This window comes from Cyprinus carpio, chromosome B1 (assembly GCF_018340385.1).
Source record: "Cyprinus carpio isolate SPL01 chromosome B1, ASM1834038v1, whole genome shotgun sequence".
In the NCBI taxonomy this organism is placed as follows: Eukaryota; Metazoa; Chordata; class Actinopteri; order Cypriniformes; family Cyprinidae; genus Cyprinus; species Cyprinus carpio.
This window is the reverse complement of record NC_056597.1, coordinates 31,398,827-31,418,826: the sequence shown is the minus strand read 5'-3', so window position 1 is coordinate 31,418,826 and position 20,000 is coordinate 31,398,827. Positions and strand designations below refer to the sequence as shown.

The 20,000-nt window shown below is 41.1% G+C and overlaps 3 protein-coding genes across 5 annotated transcripts in view; all 3 read left to right on the top strand.

Moving 5' to 3' along the window:
* The window catches only part of olfm2b (olfactomedin 2b), an 8,592-nt gene extending 5,629 nt beyond the window's left edge, over positions 1-2,963 (top strand). Inside the window, exon 7 of one of the 2 annotated variants that reach the window (XM_042717518.1) lies at positions 2,099-2,963. In XM_042717518.1, the coding sequence (XP_042573452.1) occupies positions 2,099-2,670 (572 nt within the window). In that variant the 3' untranslated portion in view covers positions 2,671-2,963. The remainder of the gene's footprint in view (positions 1-2,098) is intronic. The other variant, XM_042717519.1, reaches the window with a different exon arrangement.
* A 1,464-nt stretch (positions 2,964-4,427) lies between these two features.
* Positions 4,428-10,370, top strand: mvb12a (multivesicular body subunit 12A). Of its 2 annotated transcripts, none has more exons than XM_019099052.2 (10): positions 4,428-4,566; positions 5,325-5,420; positions 5,513-5,596; positions 5,840-5,939; positions 6,046-6,175; positions 8,396-8,536; positions 8,928-9,043; positions 9,188-9,246; positions 9,465-9,524; positions 9,745-10,370. In XM_019099052.2, exons 2-10 carry the CDS (start codon positions 5,325-5,327, stop codon positions 9,808-9,810), a joined length of 852 nt encoding a protein of 283 aa, XP_018954597.1. In that variant the 5' UTR covers positions 4,428-4,566; the 3' UTR covers positions 9,811-10,370. The 2 variants fall into 2 exon arrangements, with proteins under 2 accessions (XP_018954597.1, XP_018954599.1); XM_019099054.2 differs by having other exon boundaries at positions 4,473-4,518.
* Positions 10,371-10,815: 445 nt separating this feature from the next.
* akap8l (A kinase (PRKA) anchor protein 8-like) overlaps positions 10,816-20,000 on the top strand; it is a 9,813-nt gene continuing 628 nt past the window's right edge. Inside the window, 14 exon segments of the mRNA XM_042717556.1 lie at positions 10,816-10,951; positions 11,967-12,011; positions 12,083-12,308; positions 14,673-15,103; positions 15,106-15,218; positions 15,438-15,552; positions 15,634-15,686; positions 15,773-15,806; positions 16,107-16,227; positions 16,312-16,453; positions 16,556-16,661; positions 16,737-16,867; positions 16,953-17,048; positions 19,829-20,000. The exon segment at positions 19,829-20,000 is cut by the window's right edge and continues 104 nt beyond it. Of these exon segments, the coding sequence (XP_042573490.1) occupies positions 10,930-10,951; positions 11,967-12,011; positions 12,083-12,308; positions 14,673-15,103; positions 15,106-15,218; positions 15,438-15,552; positions 15,634-15,686; positions 15,773-15,806; positions 16,107-16,227; positions 16,312-16,453; positions 16,556-16,661; positions 16,737-16,867; positions 16,953-17,048; positions 19,829-20,000 (1,807 nt within the window). The 5' untranslated portion in view covers positions 10,816-10,929.

The following is a 20,000-nucleotide window of genomic DNA, read 5'->3' as shown; positions in this document are numbered from 1 at the left end:
TGTGAATACGACTCTATCAAACACCTTCAGTGATGTTCACACAGAGAATCACGTGACCACTAACAACAAACAAACAAACACAGACTGTCAAAAGTCAGAATTGTGATATGTAAACAGAATTACAAGAATAAAGTCAGAATTATTAGATGTAAACATAGAACTACAAGAAAAAGTCAAAATTGTGATATGTAAACTCAGAATAACAAGTAAAAAGTCAGAATTATGATATGTAAACTCAGAACTACAAGAAAAAGTCAGAATTGTGATACGTAAACTCAGAATTACAAGAATAAAGTCAGAATTGTGATATGTAAACTCAGAATTAGAAAAAAAAAAAAAAAGAATTATGAGATGTAAACTCAGAACTACAAGAAAAAGTCAGAATTGTGATACGTAAACTCAGAATTACAAGAATAAAGTCAGAATTATGAGATGTAAACTCAATTGTGATACGTAAACTCAGAATTACAATAAAGTCAGAATTATGAGATGTAAACAGAACTACAAGAAAAAGTCAAAATTGTGATATGTAAACTCAGAATAACAAGTAAAAAGTCAGAATTATGAGATGTAAACTCAGAACTACAAGAAAAAGTCAGAATTGTGATACGTAAACTCAGAATTACAAGAATAAAGTCAGAATTGTGATACGTAAACTCAGAATTAGAAGAATAAAATTAGAATTATGAGATGTAAACTCAGAACTACAAGAAAAAGTCAGAATTGTGATACGTAAACTCAGAATTACAAGAATAAAGTCAGAATTATGAGATGTAAACTCAGAACTACAATAAAGTCAGAATTATGAGATGTAAACATAGAACTACAAGAAAAAGTCAAAATTGTGATATGTAAACTCAGAATAACAAGTAAAAAGTCAGAATTATGAGATGTAAACTCAGAACTACAAGAAAAAAGTCAGAATTGTGATAAGTAAACTCAGAATTACAAGAATAAAAGTCAGAATTGTGATACGTCAGAAACTCAGAATAGAAGAATACAAGAAAAATTAGAATTATAAAATCAGAATAGGCTGAGATGAACTACAAGTGAAAAACTCAGAACTACAAGAAAAAGTCAGAAAGTCAGTGATACGTAAACTCAGAATTACAAGTAAAAGAATAAAGTCAGAAGTCAGAATTATGAGATGTAAACTCAGAACTACAATAAAGTCAGAATTATGAGATGTAAACTCAGAACTACAAGAAAAAGTCAGAATTGTGATACGTAAACTCAGAATTACAAGAATAAAGTCAAAATTGTGATATGTAAACTCAGAATAACAAGTAAAAAGTCAGAATTATGAGATGTAAGAACTCAATAAAAATCAGAATGAGATGTAAACTCAGAACTACAAGAAAAAGTCAGAATTGTGATACGTAAACTCAGAATTAGAAGAATAAAATCAGAATTATGAGATGTAAACTCAGAACTACAAGAAAAAGTCAGAATTGTGATACGTAAACTCAGAATTACAAGAATAAAGTCAGAATTATGAGATGTAAACTCAGAACTACAAGTCAGAATTGTGATACGTAAACTCAGAATCACAATAAAGTCAGAATTATGAGATGTAAACTCAGAACTACAAGAATAAAGTCAGAATTATGAGATGTAAACTCAGAATTACAGGAAAAAAGTCAATCGTGAGATGTAAACTCAGAACTACAAGAAAAATTCTAAATTGTGATATGTAACCTCAGAATTATGAAAAATCAGAATTGGGGAATTTAATGCAGAATTACAAGAAAAAAGTTAGAATTGCGAGATGTAACAGAATTACGGATAAAAAGTCAGAATTGGGGGATGTAAACTTAGAATTACAAAAAAGTCAGAATTCTAAGATTTAAATTTAGGATTACAAAAAAATAAAATAAAAATCTGAATTGCAGCATATGAAATCAGAATTATAAATGTTATTACAACTACATCATGTAAGCTTAGAAATACAAAAAAAGCCAGTGAGACGTAAACTCAGAATTCAAGGGGAAAAAGAAAAAAATTGCGAGATAAAATGTTGCATGTTTTTTATATCTTTACACCTGTCAGAAGTGATTTTCAGTGCTTTGTGATGTGTGTGTGTGCTTGTGTGTCTCAGGTACGGGTCACGTGGTGTATAACGGCTCTCTGTACTATAACAAACACCACAGTAACGTGCTGGTGCGCTACGATCTGGCGTCCGGTGGCGTTCTGCAGCAGCGTCCGCTCGCTCAGGCCGGATTCAACAACACCTTCCCGTACTCGTGGGGCGGCTCGTCCGACATTGACCTGATGGCGGATGAGACGGGGCTGTGGGCGGTGTACTCCAGCATCGGCTGCGGCGGGAACATGCTGCTAAGCCAGCTGCATCCTGACTCGCTGGAGGTGCTGCGCTCCTGGGACACGGGCTTCCCCAAGCGCAGCGCCGGCGAGGCCTTCCTCATCTGTGGCTCGCTCTACGTCACCAACTCACACCTGGCCGGAGCCAAAGTGCACTTCACCTTCCACACGGCCTCGGCCTCGTACGAGTACACCGACATCGCCTTCCACAACCAGTACTCACACATCTCCATGCTGGACTACAACCCACGCGTCAGAGCGCTGTACACCTGGAACAACGGACACCAGGTGCTGTACGACATCACGCTGCTGCACTTCATCCGGACACGCCGCGCAGACTCCACTGTCTGACCCCAGAGACGTGTTCCCCAAACACCCCGAACCTGCATGAGCCACGCATGCCAACTTCTACTCCCCTTCCCTCTTATTTGTTAGAAAGAAAGAACTTAAAATATGGAAATATGCAAATATGTGACCCTGGAGCACAAAACATGAGTAGCACGGGTATATTTGTAGCGACCAATCAAAATAGATCAATTCTTCTTTTATGCCAAAAATCATTAGGATATTAAGTAAAAATCATGTTCCAAGAAGATTTTTTAGTAAATTTCCTACGGTAAATATATAAAAACTAATTTTTGATTTGTAATATGCATTGTTAAGAACTTCAGTTGGACAGTTTTAAAGGTGATTTTCTCAATATTTTTTGCACCCTCAGATTCCAGATTTTCAAATAGTTGTATCTCAGACAAATATTGTCCTCCTAATAAAACACACATCAATGGAAAGATGATTTATTCAGCTTTTCGATGATGAAGAAATCTCGATTTACAAAAATTGACCCTTATGACTGGTTTCGCGGCCCATGGTCACATATGCATCTTCAGTTTTCAACTGTTGTGAACTGCACTTCTGTATGTACATAAAATTTCACAAAATAAATAAATAAATAAATGTGTACGCTGTTTTGTGTATAGTGTTTGTATAGAAACTTTGGGAATTATTATGGCAAGTGCCATATTTATTGAAAGAAATTGACAAAATGTAAAACAAAAATACAGCAATATGGAAGTAGCAGATTAAGAAATATTAAATTTGATCTCATTATTATATTAATTATAATTCATTTTACCTTTCATTTATATGTTTGTTTGCTGTTCAGTGTTATTTTGTTATGATTGAGGTACTATTGTAGTTTGTTGTAATATTTTGAATTAGATGTTAATTTTGTATTTTCTATTTTTAAAAGGTTTAGTCATTTTTATGATGTTTTTGTCATTTGTTACATATTGTTTATTTAAAATGTCATTATATTTGTCTAAATTAATTAAATTTTTAGTTTTAGTTATTTTAGTATGGCAAATTAAACCAAAAGAATTATTGAGAATTATTGCTTTTTATATTGTATTTTATTTCATTAAAGTTTATTTTATTTCAAGTAATGTTCTTATATTGTAACTGCTTGTTGTGTTTGTAGGTGGCAGAGGAACTCTCTGCCCAGTCCTGCTTTTTTATGCACATATTCTTTTAGATCAGTTTCAACGTTATTTGTTGTCCACAGCAATATTTAAGAGCCTTGTGATGTTTTTTAATTCATTTGTGATTTACTGGATAACTGTTAAAGAGAAGTCTTTTAAAAAATTCAGAATTAAGATAAAATATTTTAGAATTTATAGATTAATTATAGATTAATAAAACGTGTTAAAATACTCATGGATTTATCAGATTTTATGAATTTGCATGACTTTTCAAAGTCTAGATATCACACTTTTATAATCTTAAAAGTAAAAAAAAAAAAAAAACAAAAAAAAAACGATGTGTTGAGGTTGAACTATTTCATTGAGGTTGAATTGTTTCAGCTTTTTTAATACCTGAATTGTCTTAATATAAGTCATCTTAGAAGTTTGCTGAGGACTCCTGTGGTAAGACAGTTGGATTCAACTTAGACCAAATGTTTCTATGTAACTTAACTGAATTAAAAAAAAAATATGACCACTCTTAAAAAAAAAAAAAAAAAAAGAAATAAAAAAAGATGACTAACTTGTAAGACTAGTCTAAACCTTTTATGCAACCGGATTTTGACCAGTAAAAGATAAATCGCACTGAGCATGCGCGGTCCGCTGTGACGTCGCCGCGGTGCATGACGGGAGTCGTAGTCTACCGCTGCTTCCTGTTCTCTGACCGCGGCAGTGAGCTCAGGTCAGTTTCGTGTTTGGAAACGAGAAAAAACTTAATAAGCAACAGCCTGTAAGTATTGTATTCAGCCGCACTTGTTCATTGAAGCTGTTTATAATCAGTTAAAGTGTAAATGCTGATGTTAATGCTGATTATAGCGTGTGTCTGAAACTAATAACTGTGCTGCGTCGAGATGATAACAGCTGATGAACACATCATTTAATGAGCATTAACAGTGTGATTAACTGAGAGAAGATGAATAATTATCTATCTATCTATCTATCTATCTATCTATCTATCTTATTTATCTTTATATGTGTGATTATGTTATAATTTTTTCTTAAATCTCTATTTAACTTTTTATTTATATTAAGTCTCTATTTAGTTAGTCTAATATTTGTCTGAGATACAACTATTTGAAAATCTGGAATCTGAGGGTGCAAAAAAATCTAAATATTGAGAAAATCATCTTTAAAGTTGTTCAAATGAAGTTCTTAGCAATGCATATTACTAATCAAAAATTAAGTTTTGATATATTTACGGTAGGAAATTTACTAAATATCTTCATGGAACATGATTTTTTTTTTTATATCCTAATGATTTTTGTCATAAAAGAGAAATGTATAATTTTGATCCATACAATGTATTGTTGTCTATTGCTACAAATATAGCTGTGCTACTGATGACTGCTTCTGTGCTGCAGGGACACAGATATAAGTGTCTATATCAGTCCGGGTGTGTCTGTCTAATCATGATGTATCTGCTGATGCTTCTGTGACGGTGAGCAGTGTGTCATCGGTCCTGAATGCTCATGATCTGTCTGTCTGTAGATGTCTGTGTTCGAGTCGTCTAGCGCCTTCAGCAGGCCCGTCACTGCAGTGGCCTGGGCGTCAAACGCCACCACCTGCCCCGCTCAATTCATCCTGGTAACAACACACACACACACACACACCTGCGGTCACATGGCCGTCTGCGTCTGGAGTTCAGACGATGTCATTCACTCTGTGTGTGTGTTTAGATCACTCAGACTGAAGATGGAGCGTCCGCTAACTTCATCCGAGGGTTTGCCATGAAGTCAGGATACTATCTGTGTTACAGTAAGGTATGCACTGAAGGGTTTATTCACTCGTGAATGATCGTTCTGTCATCATTTACTCACTTTAATGTCGTTCCAAACCTGTTCGACATTCTTTCTTCAGTGAAACACTAAAATACTTGCAGTCGTTAGACAAGGATGACACACAAAAACACTGACACACTGTTGTTTTAACTTCCATCTCACCACACACGTGATGTCTCCATATACTGTCGTGCTCATCAGACTCATTCCTCATGTCTCTTCTAGGATCTGTCTGGAGGGATGGTTGTGGCAGATGTGCAGGTGATTACGGATAAAGAGACGATTCCTCACGGTTACTGCTACATCCCAGAATTCCTGGAGCCCAGTAAGATGTTTCATTGACCGATGTGGGCCTTAGAGCCTCCACAGATCTGCTTGTGTGTCTCTCCTGATGTGTTGTGGAAGTGTAATCACTGCGTGTGTTTGTACAGAGACATCTGTCGGGAAGAAGAAGCGCATCTGTGTGCGGATCGTTCCTGTGGGCAGCGTTACGACGGCTGTTCTAGACCTCAAACTGACAGCCAAGAATAAGACCATGGTGCAGCAGTACACCTGCCTGGGGTGAGAGACGCCACATGCCTGCTCTAGAATCACTCGCTCTATTCAACGGTTCTCATACCAGGCACTACACATGTCTGTTCAACAGTTCTCCTGTCTGACACTCTGTACGCTGGTTCTGGATCACAGCACTCTGGACTTCATGAATCAGATGCTCTGTTTAGTGGTTTTAGAATCAGACTCTTTGTATTCTGGTTCTGGAATCAGACACTCTCAGACACTATTTTATTTCAGTCATTTGCTTTGTACTCTTGATTTTGAAGCCAGATGCTCTATTTTTATTTTTATTCAGTCTAATGCTCTGTACGCTGGTTCTTAAATCAAATGCACTGTCCTCTTGTTCTAGAACCAGATGCTCTGGACACTTGTTCTCCAATCAGATGCTCTTTATACTGATTCTACAATCAGACGCTCTGCTCTCTGATGCTCTGGCCTTTAGTTATGGATGCTCTATTTATCAGTTCTAGAATCAGACGCTCTGTACACGATGCTCTGTACACAGGATCTAGATTCAGACACTACACTCATTCTGGAATCAGACTCTCTATACACAGGTTCAAGAATCAGACGCTCTGGACTTGTTCTAGAATCAGACACTTTGTACACAGGTTCTAGAATCAGACGCTCTGTACACAGGTTCTGGAATCAGACGTTCTGGACTGGTTCTGAAATCAGACGCTCTGGACTGGTTCTGGAATCAGATGCTCTGTACACAGATTCTGGAATCAGACGTTCTGGACTGGTTCTGAAATCAGACGCTCTCGACTGGTTCTGGAATCAGAAGCTCTGTACACAGGTTCTAGAATCAGACCCTCTGTACACAGGTTCTGGAATCAGACGCTCTGGACTGGTTCTAGAATCAGAAGCTCTGTACACAGGTTCTAGAATCAGACCCTCTGTACACAGGTTCTGGAATCAGACGCTCTGGACTGGTTATGGAATCAGACGCTCTGGACTGGTTATGGAATCAGACGCTCTGGACTGGTTCTGGAATCAGACGCTCTGTACACAGGTTCTAGAATCAGACCCTCTGTACACAGGTTCTAGAATCAGACGCTCTGTACACAGGTTCTGGAATCAGACGCTCTGGACTGGTTCTAGAATCAGACGCTCTGTACACAGGTTCTAGAATCAGACCCTCTATACACAGGTTCTGGAATCAGACGCTCTGGACTGGTTCTGGAATCAGACGCTCTGTACACAGGTTCTAGAATCAGACGCTCTGGACTGGTTCTGGAATCAGACGCTCTGTACACAGGTTCTGGAATCAGACGCTCTGTACACAGGTTCTGGAATCAGACGCTCTGGACTGGTTCTAGAATCAGACGCTCTGTACACAGATTCTGGAATCAGATGCTCTGGACTGGTTCTAGAATCAGACGCTCTGTACACAGATTCTGGAATCAGACGCTCTCTACACAGATTCTGGAATCAGATGCTCTGGACTGGTTCTAGAATCAGACGCTCTGTACACAGATTCTGGAATCAGACGCTCTGGACTGGTTCTGGAATCAGACGCTCTGTACACAGGTTCTGGAATCAGACGCTCTGTACACAGATTCTGGAATCAGACGCTCTGGACTGGTTCTAGAATCAGACGCTCTGTACACAGATTCTGGAATCAGATGCTCTGGACTGGTTCTAGAATCAGATGCTCTGTACACAGATTCTGGAATCAGACGCTCTGTACACAGATTCTGGAATCAGATGCTCTGGACTGGTTCTAGAATCAGACGCTCTGTACACAGATTCTGGAATCAGACGCTCTGTACACAGATTCTGGAATCAGACGCTCTGTACACAGGTTCTAGAATCAGACCCTCTGTACACAGGTTCTGGAATCAGACGCTCTGGACTGGTTCTAGAATCAGACGCTCTGTACACAGGTTCTAGAATCAGACCCTCTGTACACAGGTTCTGGAAACAGACGCTCTGGACTGGTTCTAGAATCAGACGCTCTGTACACAGGTTCTAGAATCAGACCCTCTGTACACAGGTTCTGGAATCAGACGCTCTGGACTGGTTCTAGAATCAGACGCTCTGTACACAGGTTCTAGAATCAGACCCTCTGTACACAGGTTCTGGAATCAGACGCTCTGGACTGGTTCTAGAATCAGACGCTCTGTACACAGGTTCTAGAATCAGACCCTCTGTACACAGGTTCTGGAATCAGACGTTCTGGACTGCTGTTCTTGTTGTTTATTGTGTGTGTTTTTGTTTCAGGGACATGAATGGCTTCGTGGTGTGGTGTTTAAAGGGCCAGTTCCCCACTCCAACTCCTCAGGCCAAGCCGCGCAGTGTCAGTCTGGACATGCGCAGTCTCTCGCTGGATGGAACCGGACCCCCGCAGCCTCTAAAGCCCAGGTACTCCCTTTCACAGCCATCACTGCGGAGAACATCAGCGTTTTAGGATTCACAGTGACACGAGATTCTCGCGTGTCACAAACAGACTCTAGTGTTTGGATGATTTGACTGTTAAATTAGACTGAAGCAAATGAGCTGTTTGGCTCTGCAGTCTCCACACAGGTAGAAATATCTATTCAGAGAAAAGTGTTCGACCACTGTCACATTATACAGCTCTCCATCACTGGGTTCACAGCTTTAAATCATCTTTAGTGATTCGGTGTTGGCTTTAAACCACAGTGGTGTAGCCTAGTGCTGACCGAACACAAAACCCTGGAGAGTAGGTGTTCAGGGTGGTTGCTAGGGTGTTACTATGTGGTTGTTAGGGTGTTCTGACTATCTGTTTCCATAGCAACCCTCCTGAAGCCCCACCGAAGGTCAGCCGTCGGCGCAGTAAGCTGGACACAAACAACCCGATGGAAGCTGTGTATGAAAGCGCTAACCACAGCAGCATCTACGGTATCACAGGTACACCAACAGACACACCCATCACAAGCTGTGTCCTATATAAATACGTCATCATAAACATGCATTTGACAGTCTACACGTGTCATACGAGTAAAACTGTGTGAATTTGTCATGTGACTCGTTCTTGTTTATGTGTGTTCTCAGCGATGGATGGAGTTCCTTTCTCTCTACATCCCAAGTTTGAGTCTCAGTCAAACTCAAAGGTCAGAGGTCACTGCATCACTCATTAGCATGTGAATATATGTTAGAAATTACATTTATCTGGTCATTACGCCTCAATAAAGACGGACGGGGCTTCTGTTGACTTATTGACTACAGTGAAGAGTGAGATATCGTAATAAATGATTATTGGACAATAGACTTGTCATTAACCCATCACAATCACCGTGACCCGTAACAGACGTGGTGTTGTGTCTGTCAGGTGTCTGTGAGCACGCTGGGAGACATCCGTATCAAATCAGTGCAGGACATTGAGAACGAGGTGAGGACATCTGCATCTGCACCAAACCTTATTGCTTTACCATTATAAGAAGTCATCATCATTTTAAGATTGTAACATCATTTAGAGATTTGTTCTTATTGTGTTGTGGTTATGTTTAGAGATTTGTTCTTATTGTTCTGGAGGACTTTTATTTTGAATCTGCCTCTGTTTGTGTTGCTGGTAGTTGAGCAGATTTGTCTGACAGATTGTTTCTCTGCAGTATAACTACACGTTTGCTGTGGAGGAGCAGGCAGCGAGGAGACTCTGTCCATCAGTGAACGGCTGAAACCATCCTCTCGTCTGATCAGCTCTCAGGCTCTGGTCCATGAAGTCACACAGTTATTTCTGCTTTATGATGATGCTATAACTCACACTACAGGTTTTGCAGGGCTGGTTCTGGTTGGGCTCATTCTCCCTATTCTTCTCTGGGTTGGGTGAACATGAAGGATTTTCTGCATCCAAACACATTATGTGCGTGTGTTTCTGTGCAACACTATCAGGCGAATCAAAGGGCTTGACAGAGTGCCTTTCCACAGAGATGTGTACATGTCATTTCATAAGGCCACAATATTTTTTATATCTTATTTTGGGATTTTGAGCTGCAGTTTAGTATTTAAAATCTGTGGTTACACTAATATTCGTTATTTATCGTATGAAAACTGTAAGTTTCAGATCCTTGGGGACCAAAAAACAATGTTTTTTTCCGGTATTCTCTGAATTGCTCTTTTATCTGTTTAAATCTTTGTGATATCATACTGCGCTCGGTGTTCTGTGAGTTACTCTTTTGTACTTGCTTCGTTAAAATCTGTATTTTTGTTTATTTTAATAAAGATGATCAGATCTAGACTAAATGTATTCGCAGACCTACACAAAGGAAGTTACATTTTCACTAGAGCCATCTTCTGTGAAATTCCTCATGTACACCTAAACTGGTTTATATTTATATATATATATATATATATATATATATATATATATATATATATATATATAAATATATATAAATATAGTCAGTCTGTGGTTTTGTTCATGATCCTGAAGCAAGGCATTTATGTAGCTATAGAAAAGTAAAACAATATATATATATATATATATATATATATATATATATATATATATATATATATATATATATGTTTTACTTTTCTATAGCTACATAAATGCCTTGCTTCAGGATCATGAACAAAACCACAGACTGACTGTTAGGTTTAAACTTTGTTGTAAACGCGAAAGTTATTTTGAAACGGTTCACGGAAATAGCGTGCGTCCGGGCGTCGAGGCAGCTCATTGGCTCGCTCAAGCGCCCGTCACTTCGCCACGCCTCTCTGTGGGCGGAGTCAGCGCGGCCTGATAGCGGCGCGAGCGCCTCGCACACAATCACAGCTACACTGAAGACTGCTGCAGGATGGATCGAGGATATTCTTCAGGTCAGTGTTTTACTCGGTATTTGTTTTATATTCGACTCTGTTTGTTTGCTGGGAGCGCGTATTGTTGTGTATGTAAGCCCTGTAACTGAAAGTTTCTCCATTTCTTCCGTGATTCGCTCTGTGTCGGTTAAACGCTTATAATGGCGCAGTTCAAAATTAGGCCTATGCTTATTATACCCCCTCTAAACCATTAAAACAGCGTTTATAAGTTAGTTAGGTGCCTTAAGTAGAAGTATTTTTATTGTAAAGCGTTATTTCGTCGATTGGTGTTGAGCTCGATGTGAAACCCGTTGTTATTGTCTGACTGGAGCGCGACATCGAACAAAGCGAACCTTTAACGCAGTCTCACACCGGTCTTTAATCAGCAGCACATCGAACTAATGATCCGTGTTCGCGTCTTAACTCGCGTCAGAAGAGAAGAATCGCTTTCATGTAACGTTAGGATTCTTAAAGCGGGAATAAAATGGAGTCGTGTTGTAAAATGGCTGCCGTGTTCATTCTGCGTCTCTATTGTTCGATTAATCGCCGCGAGTGACTGACTTATAACCTAAACACATGAGTTTATCAGTTTTGTACTCTGAGTTCAGTGTCAGTATACAGAGTTAGGTGTATGGCATCTAAAAACCCCGCGCTATGGTAGTTCTGTGGCCTTTAGTTCGTGTCTAGTACTTGCGTAGGTTTAAATCGACTCTCTCACAGTGAAACAAACCGTTATTATTGACGCCATGTTTGTAGTCTCACACACATTTCTGTCCAATCAGATGTCGTTTTGATCGTTAAAACCCCGCCCTCTAATGTCACCTGACTCTGAGCAGCCAGTAATAAGTCTCCGTGGTTGTTGAAAGGCAATTAGAACGATTTCATCATTTTGAGACCTTTAGATAATTGCTTTTTAAGAATATATTTGAAGTGTTTTTTCACGGCTCAGTGTGGCGTGTGAAGCCAGTTTCGGTCGTTTAGAGAGTGTAGAGTGGTCCAGAGCGGCGCTTTACGATCTGTCTCTGACTGGTTTCAGGATTCTCTGGCTGGGGGGGATCAGGAGGAGGAGGATCGTCCAGAGGTGAGTCTGACGTCTTCTTCAGCTCCGTCACGTTCGTCCAGCAGATACTCACACGCTCTGTTACGGCTCAGGCTCGGGGGGGTATGACCTGTATGGATATAAGGACTCCATGTCCGGCGGCGGGTTCGGAGGAGGCGGGTACGGAGCCGGCGATCGGGTGAAGAGGGGGCTCTCCGGGGGGTCCCTGCTGTCCTCCGGCGGCTCCAACGCAGACGACGTCATCGCTAAGATCAACCAGCGGCTGGACATGCTGACGCAGCTGGAGGGAGGCATGAAGAGCGGCGCTCGCGCAGACAGGTGACGCACACACATTACCCAGCATGCACCTCGAGCCGGCGCGTGATCAGCTCAGACACACCGCTGCTGTCCACTCCTCTCCAGAACCACACACCAGAGAAACTGATTTCAGTTCATAGTGTTAAATTGGATATTTTGCGTTCATTTATTTTTGAGGAAATGGAAATTATGGCAAAAGGGAATCTTCTTTTATCCTTTTACTCCGTCGTGTTTCTCACTCTGCTGTGTTTGGTGATATACGTGTGTTTATTAGGGATGTAACGATGCACAGCGAGCCGCGTGACGATCGATACACACATGTGATGATTCAGATCAGCTGAGATATTAAACCCATCACCACACAGCTGAGAGCAGGAGCGTACAGCAGTGTTTCCCAACCCGGGCGTCCTGTAAAACAACATTTAACATTTTTAAGTTGCTAAAACATATTAGCATATATTAAAATACCATATGTTGTATAATGTCCATTTTTGATGTCACCAATAATTAGAGATGCATTGATTCTGTCTGGTGAAGAGTAGCTGAGCGCTTAGGGTTCAGTTATAAGTATTATATACACATCCGGCTTTAAGAGAGTCCAGATCAGAATGATTCGTCTGCTCATCTTAAAGTGTACTCTGTCGGTCTGCTAATGTTGTCTCTCTCTTCAGACGTTCAGATCTCTTCTCCAGCTCATTCACCGCAGTAACTGCTCTAAGTTTATGGTTTAAGACTAAGATCTGCCTAGTTTGTCCCTGCAGCACAAGCACACTTGAGATGTCTTCTTCAGACTGTGATCAGGGTAGACGCTTGTTGTTGTATGAAAACAAGGCTGTGATGGGTGTTGTACGGGTGTACAGTCACTTGTCACATGAAATAGTTCTGAAAAGACATTTTGAAGGTTGCATCAGACTAATTAAAGATTAAAAATAAATTAATACTTTTATTCATTAATCAAAAGTGACTGTAAATACATTTATAATGTAGCAAAAGATTTCGGTTTCAAATAAATTAAATAAAATGTATCAGTTTCCACAAAAATATTGTGCAGCACAACTGTGTTCAACATTGATAATAATCAGAAATGTTTCTTTCGCAGCAAATCATCATATTAGAATGATTTCTGAAGATCATGTGACACTGAAGACTGGAGTAATGATGCTGAAAATACAGCTGCACATCACAGAAATACATTACACTTTAACAGAGATTCACACAGAAAACTATGGTGGCCGAGAGAGCTCAACGCGCTGCAATTTAAGAAAACGCATGCAAATTGAAAAAACACCAGCAAATGAAGAAAACATCTTCATCAGTTTGACAACACAAGTGTTACAAATCCTCACATGCAAATTAAGAAACAATTAATGAAGCATTGCGAATGTATTTTCCTTAACCTTGAAATTATATTTAGTTGAGGATATTAAAGTAAGCCATCTTATAGAGTTACGTTTCACAGTTAATCATGTAATTTTTCAGCTTATTTAGGCTATTAATATCCAAAAGACAAAGGAATCATGCAATCAGGGTGTTTATAAAAAAATAAAAATAAAAAACTCACCTTTCAGTTCACCAACAGCTCCACTGACCAGTAGCCACTGCACAATAAGCAAATCCCAGCCGGTCCGACACTTTTTTGGGGTACCCTTGAAACATTTCGGTTGTGGTCAGTGCTATTTGCAGCACATTTGTTAATTTGCATGTGTTGTGAGGATTTGTAACGCTTGTTGTCAAACTGATGAAGATGTTTTCTTCATTTGCTGGTGTTTTTTCAATTTGCATGTGTTTTCTTAAATTGCAGCGCGTTGAGCTCTCTCGGCCACCATAGAAAACAGTTGTTTTAAATTGTAATATTTCATATTACCGTTTTTACTGTATTAATTGAATAATACAGCCTCGGTCGTGTACATGTTTCATTCACAGCCTTGTTTCCATTTGAGAACAGTTAAATATGGTTTAAGTTGCAGTTATTTGAGTGTTATGCTCAGATCTTGTAGCTGGAGCAGCTAAAGCAGTGGTGTTAGTGTTAGTGTGTAGATTCACTGACCGTTTGAACACAAACACACTCACACACTCAGAGGCCCCATCAGATCTGACTCACTGACCCCAGCAGCTCCCCGTATCTCCCTGGTTCCACCTCAGTCCTGTGAAAATGTGCGGTGTTGTTGCCTTATATGTCCATCTGTGCAACCGTCATTCTGAAGCTTTTCCACAGCCTGTCTCTTCCCACAATGCACCTGAGCATCGGGGCTGTGGAAGGGCTTGAACGAATGAGCGCTGAATGATGAGTTTGTTTACATGATAATGAAGCGGTCATCTGAGTCGACGACGACCGGAGTGCCGGTCTCTGCTTGACCTCTGCTCTGCGCCTCCCTCCCTCTGCAGGTTTGCCCAATACGAGTCTTTCGACTCGCGCTCCACCTCCCTCGCCCCCCGAGATCTCTACAGATCCGGTAGCTATGGTCTCAGCGACTCCCGGGGCGACATGATGTCCCAGCGCGGAGGCGTGGGCTTTGGGGTCATGGGCGGAGCCGGAGGGGGCGGCGGCTTTGACGGCTCTGCCTTCGGATCTGGCAAAATGCGGCTGACTCGAGACTCCTCCTTCTCGGGCTCCGGCTGGGGGGCGGGGCAGAGATCCCCGCGCAGGAACCGATCGGCCGGGGGGCGTGGCTTCGGCCGCAGGCAGGACTCCTCCTCCGCTGGCATGGGTGGAGGAAGTGGGCGGGGCGGAGGCCACCAAGGCCACTCCCCCGCGGGGCGAGGAAAGCTGCCCTCGCTCCTGGCCAATCGCATGTACCCCGACAGCGGGGCCTTCCAGTCAGGGGGCCCCAGGACTTCCCTGCGTGGAACTTTGGAGGGGGCCCGAGGGCCAACCGGCACCCGCAAGAGACCCCAGAACCGAGTAAGTACCGCCCGCTCCCTGCGGGGGGTGCGGCTGAGAGATCAGCGCTCACCCCTGCACTTAGGGTCCAGTCAGGTGCATTCATTCCACCAGCCCTCGAGGAGACCCCAGTCTGACCCCAGCTGACCAGTTAGACACTGACAGACACCAGGTGTCAGGATAGCTCAGCTAGCACTGTCATCATTCACTCACCACTACACAAACAGACACGCCCTCAGATCTCATCTGCATGTGTGTTGTCATGGCAGCAAGTGAAAGCTCAGCGCGACGGGCAGAAGAAGAGGAAACAGACTCTGAGCGCAGCTGACGAGCCCGAGTCCAAGATGGGCAGAACCGAACCCGCGGGAGACACGACGGCCACCGGTACGAGCGCATGTTTCCCTCGGTGACCGCTGATCTCCAGCTTCCTGTCCGCGAGCGCTGACGAGTGTGCTTGTGTTTCAGATGCTGCAGCAGGAGAACAGACGCAGGAGTCCGAGGAGCCCACCGCCGCTGCTGCTGTACGCTCACATTCATTCATCTGTGCCGTGAAAACATGCTGAATTATCCTGAAATACAAATAACATTTCTCTCTGCTCTCCAGGACTCCAAGACAGAAGACGGAGGAGAGAGTGCTGGTGAGTTTAGTTTGTTATGAACTCGATTAGTGTTGGAAGCGGGACTTATTTTGACGTTTTTAAACTTATTTAGCCTGTTTGTGAAATACAAAAAAATTTACGTGGTGCACTATATGCAGTTAAACTGGTCCACATCCTCTGAAAACCCTGTCTGTTTTGTGTGTTATGGTTTAAATGCATGTGCTTCATTGGTCTTCGTTCACTGAATGAATTCTTGGATGGATCAAGTCCTGTACTGCTTCATCTTACTGAGTGTCCTGTATGACTGCCAAAAAACACTGTGTATCTCTCTCTCTCCAGCGCCATCCAATCAGGACGAGAGTGCCAAGGGAAAGGGAAAGAAGACTCCGCCCTCCGCGGCCAAAGTCAGGAAGAGGAGAGGCTTCTTTGAAAGGTCAGGGGTCAAAGTTTCAGCACACAGGTTAGGTTCCTTGTAGTCTGTGCTGAGTGCTTGCTTCCCGGGCGTGTTTGTGGCTCACGAGGGTGTTTCTGCGGTTGTGTCCAGGATGACGTTCGCCTGCTCCGTCTGCAAGTTCCGCTCGTTCTACAGCGAGGACATGGCCGCTCATCTGGAGAGCAAGTTCCACAAGGACCACTTCAAGTTTCTGTCCAATCAGCTGTCGAAGCCCACCACCGACTTCCTGCAGGTGCGTCGCTTCTCTCACAGGTGAACACAGTTGAGTGCAGTGTGGTGTCCTAACAGTGTGTGAGGTGTCCTAACAGTGTGTGTGTGTGTGCGTGTGTTTTAGGAGTATCTGAATAATAAGTACAAGAAGACGGAGCAGCGAGTGAGTCAGATGGACAGCCACAGCTCCGTCATCTGCCAGGTGTTCAAAGAGCAGGATCTGACGCGAGGTGCGGACTCTCCCGGGATAGAAGCAGGTTTACTCAGCATACAGAACCCCTCATGATGTCACTTCCTGTCTGTAGATCTCGGCATGGAGCACTTCATGAAGAAGGTGGAGGCGGCTCACTGCTCGGCGTGTGACGTCTTCATCCCCATGCAGTACACGCTGATCCAGAAGCACCTCAAGTCTCCTGACCACAACTACAATCGCAAGGTACAAGCGCTCGGAGAATCAGAGGCGTTGAGCTGCCGGTCAAACGCTCGTCTGACCTCGTGACCTCTGTGTGTGTGTTTGTCAGGGCATGATGGAGCAGTCCAAGAGGTCCAGTCTGTCCGTGGCGCGCAGCATCCTCAACCACAAGGTCATCGGCAAGAAGCTGGAGAGCTACCTGAAGGTGTGTGTCTGTTCCTCTCTCTGTTACATGCTGTATTTCATCATTTTGTGGCCTTATTTATGTTTTGCCAGTCACGAAACCATATTTTGCATTATAATATAGTTTTTAACTTGTCACTCTGATAGAGCGTTTGGTTTAGATCGACCGATAATCGGTTCTACCAATAACCCAATATTTAGTACTTTCACATTTTTATATATATATAACAATTTTGTTTGTTACTTTTCAGACAGTGTATAATTACTCAAATTAACTTGTTGTTTTGACTGTAGCGTAATTAAGATTGCTTGGTAGTTATTGACTGATAATCGGTTTTACTTATAATTTTTCAGATATTTAAGCATTTTTCTTAATTGGATATTGTTTTTTACTGTTTGGTTTACTTTCCAGACAATATGATTACAGTGAACTAGTTGCCTTTACTATTTGGCCTAATAATCAACACCTAAACCATTATTTTCAGTTTTTATTGTTTTTCCGATATGTTTTTTTTTTTCCATGTTTCCTTGTTTGGTTTGTTGCTTTTCCAAGGAAAAAAAAGTACAATAACTCCAGTGAATTAGCTGTCTTCACTACTTTACCTAATAAACAATACCTATAACTTCATTTTAACAAATGTTTACAATAATACAGGCTTGAATGACTCCATTGTCATTTGTTCTCCATTTGAAATCATCAGACTGTACATTTATTTCACCTGTTGTTAATATTGTTGGTGATGCTAATATAAAAATATGTAAAGTTTTTGTGATGTGAAGGTGGAATAAAAACATTACATTTAGAAGTAAAATGATAAATATCGGTTATATAAATGTACAAATAATTAGAGCTGAAACAACTAATCGATTAAAATCGATTATTAAAATAGTTGTCAACTAATTAGTAATCGATTCGTTGCTAAATAATTTTTATTTGCCGTTAAGCGGCTCATTTTGTGCATATTTTAAATCTGCGGTGACCAAAGTGTGGCAGTAATGAGCCACCGGAGGTTTTACTCAGCCAGTACAGCAGCAGAAGCAGCGAATAAAGCCAATAGCTGGGCCTCGTTTTATGTCACGTGCTTCCGCACAGCGTCTCTGGCAGCATTCAGCGTGATGGGTGAGGCAGGTGGCAGTGGAGTAAGCTCGAGAAAGAAAAAGAGCAAAAGCGGAAGAATAAAAAACTAATCGAACGAAGTCATCCAAAGTGTGGGAACTTGAGCCTTCAAAAAAGAAGAGTAACCTGTAAACTGCGGCTGGTTTCTGCAGCAGGAAACATGTCCTCTAAAAAGAGAGCAAGCCTTAGCCCTGAACATTTGGACATGTTGACCTTTTTGCACTGCAATGCAAAGTTTTTCTCAAATAATGAGTGAATAGTGTTCTGCCTCATTTCCACAGGTAGTCGAATTCTGTCAGTTCAGGCATAAGCTGTTTTGTTTAAACATTTTATCATCGCTTTATTACATTTTTTGAATTTTGCACAGTTATAAGGACCACTACATATTTAATCCGATGAAAATCACAGTGTGCAAAGACTTTTATTTGTGCAGATTCTGCAAGTACAAAGTTGTTTGCAAATGTTAGTCGTAAAAAAAAGCTGATAACATTGCTTTTTAACAATTAACATTTAAAGCTTTGTCGTTTACCAGTTCATAATTCAGTCTTTGCAGCCTAATTATGACTCAATGAGAGAGGTTTAATGTTTAAATGTATTTGAAATGCACTTTTTTCTAAGTATTCACTGCTCTTTTTCACACAGCTGGTTTTTTGTGTGTGTCCAATTTTTTTTCTGGACAACCTTCTGATGGATTTTACTTTAAATTTTACTTTAAAATGTGAGTTCCATTCAGGTTTCATGCCATTGGCACTTTGTTCGAAGGATTGTTTACAATTTCACAGCATAAGCTATAAAGCTGTTTCCCAGGTATAAGCTGTGTGTTTACAGAAAAAAATAAATAAAATGCAATTTACTGCAATATTATTGTTTTATTCTTATTCTTCGTGAAAATATGTTCTGAAAGATTCCTTAATAAGCTTTGTTCGGGATGTTAAACTACTTTAGGAGCCCTAAGGACTGCCATGGTGAAAACATTATTTGAAATCTCCTTGTGAAATTTGCTAGAGTATGTATGGGTCAGTGTATTGATTGCAGAAGAGTTCGACAAAGGATAACTAACACATAATAAAACACAACTCCAGGTATGTTTTTGATGAGGATATGACAATGCAAAATGGTTAAAATCTCTAAAAAGTCTATGTTGAATGATAAAGACCCTTTGTTAATAATTTACTTGGGGAAAAAATGGGCAAAACTAAAATATAAGTACATAAACCGATTCATCGATTAATCGTAAAAAGAATCGACCGATTAATCGATTAGCAAAATAATCGTTAGTTGCAGCCCTACAAATAATTGGTATCAGTTAGGGCTGGGTGGTATGATGGTGTATATATCGTTACTACGGTACAAAATGTAAACCGCAACAGATTACTTTATTCTGTGTATACTGCAGCATGTACATAACTGGGTGTGGGTAACTCACGTGCACCCTGTGTGTGTGTGTGTATATATTACACACACACACGCGTACGTATAAAACGTGACATTGTAAGTTGTATTTTCTCAAAGTACTCGCATCTTTATTTACAAATTTGAAAATATTTGTAATGGCTAGTGTTGATTCAAGACCTTTTAAAATGACAAAATGAGCACGCTATAAATCAATGCACACGTTACTCTTAGTAAACGTTTGAAGTATTGTTGTGTTTGTACGTTTATGAGTTGTGTTTGTCGTTTCGCAGGGTGAAAACCCGTTCAACGGTAACCAGGACGACCAGGATCCCGAGGACTCCATGGTGATGGAGGTTTCTGAGGCCGAACTCACCAATGAGAGCCTGAGTGAGATCAAACAGGAAGAGGAGGGGCCTCTGGCGGAGGGGGCGGAGCCTGTAGCTGAAGCCTTTGGAAATGGGG

Excerpts from the sequence above, each read along its gene's own strand:
- mvb12a (XM_019099052.2), top strand. The coding sequence starts at position 5,325 with ATGTCTGTGTTCGAGTCGTCTAGCGCCTTCAGCAGGCCCGTCACTGCA. Across the intron at positions 5,597-5,839 it reads ACTATCTGTGTTACAGTAAG|GATCTGTCTGGAGGGATGGT; the intron begins GTATGCACTGAA and ends TGTCTCTTCTAG. Across the intron at positions 5,940-6,045 it reads CCCAGAATTCCTGGAGCCCA|AGACATCTGTCGGGAAGAAG; the intron begins GTAAGATGTTTC and ends GTGTTTGTACAG.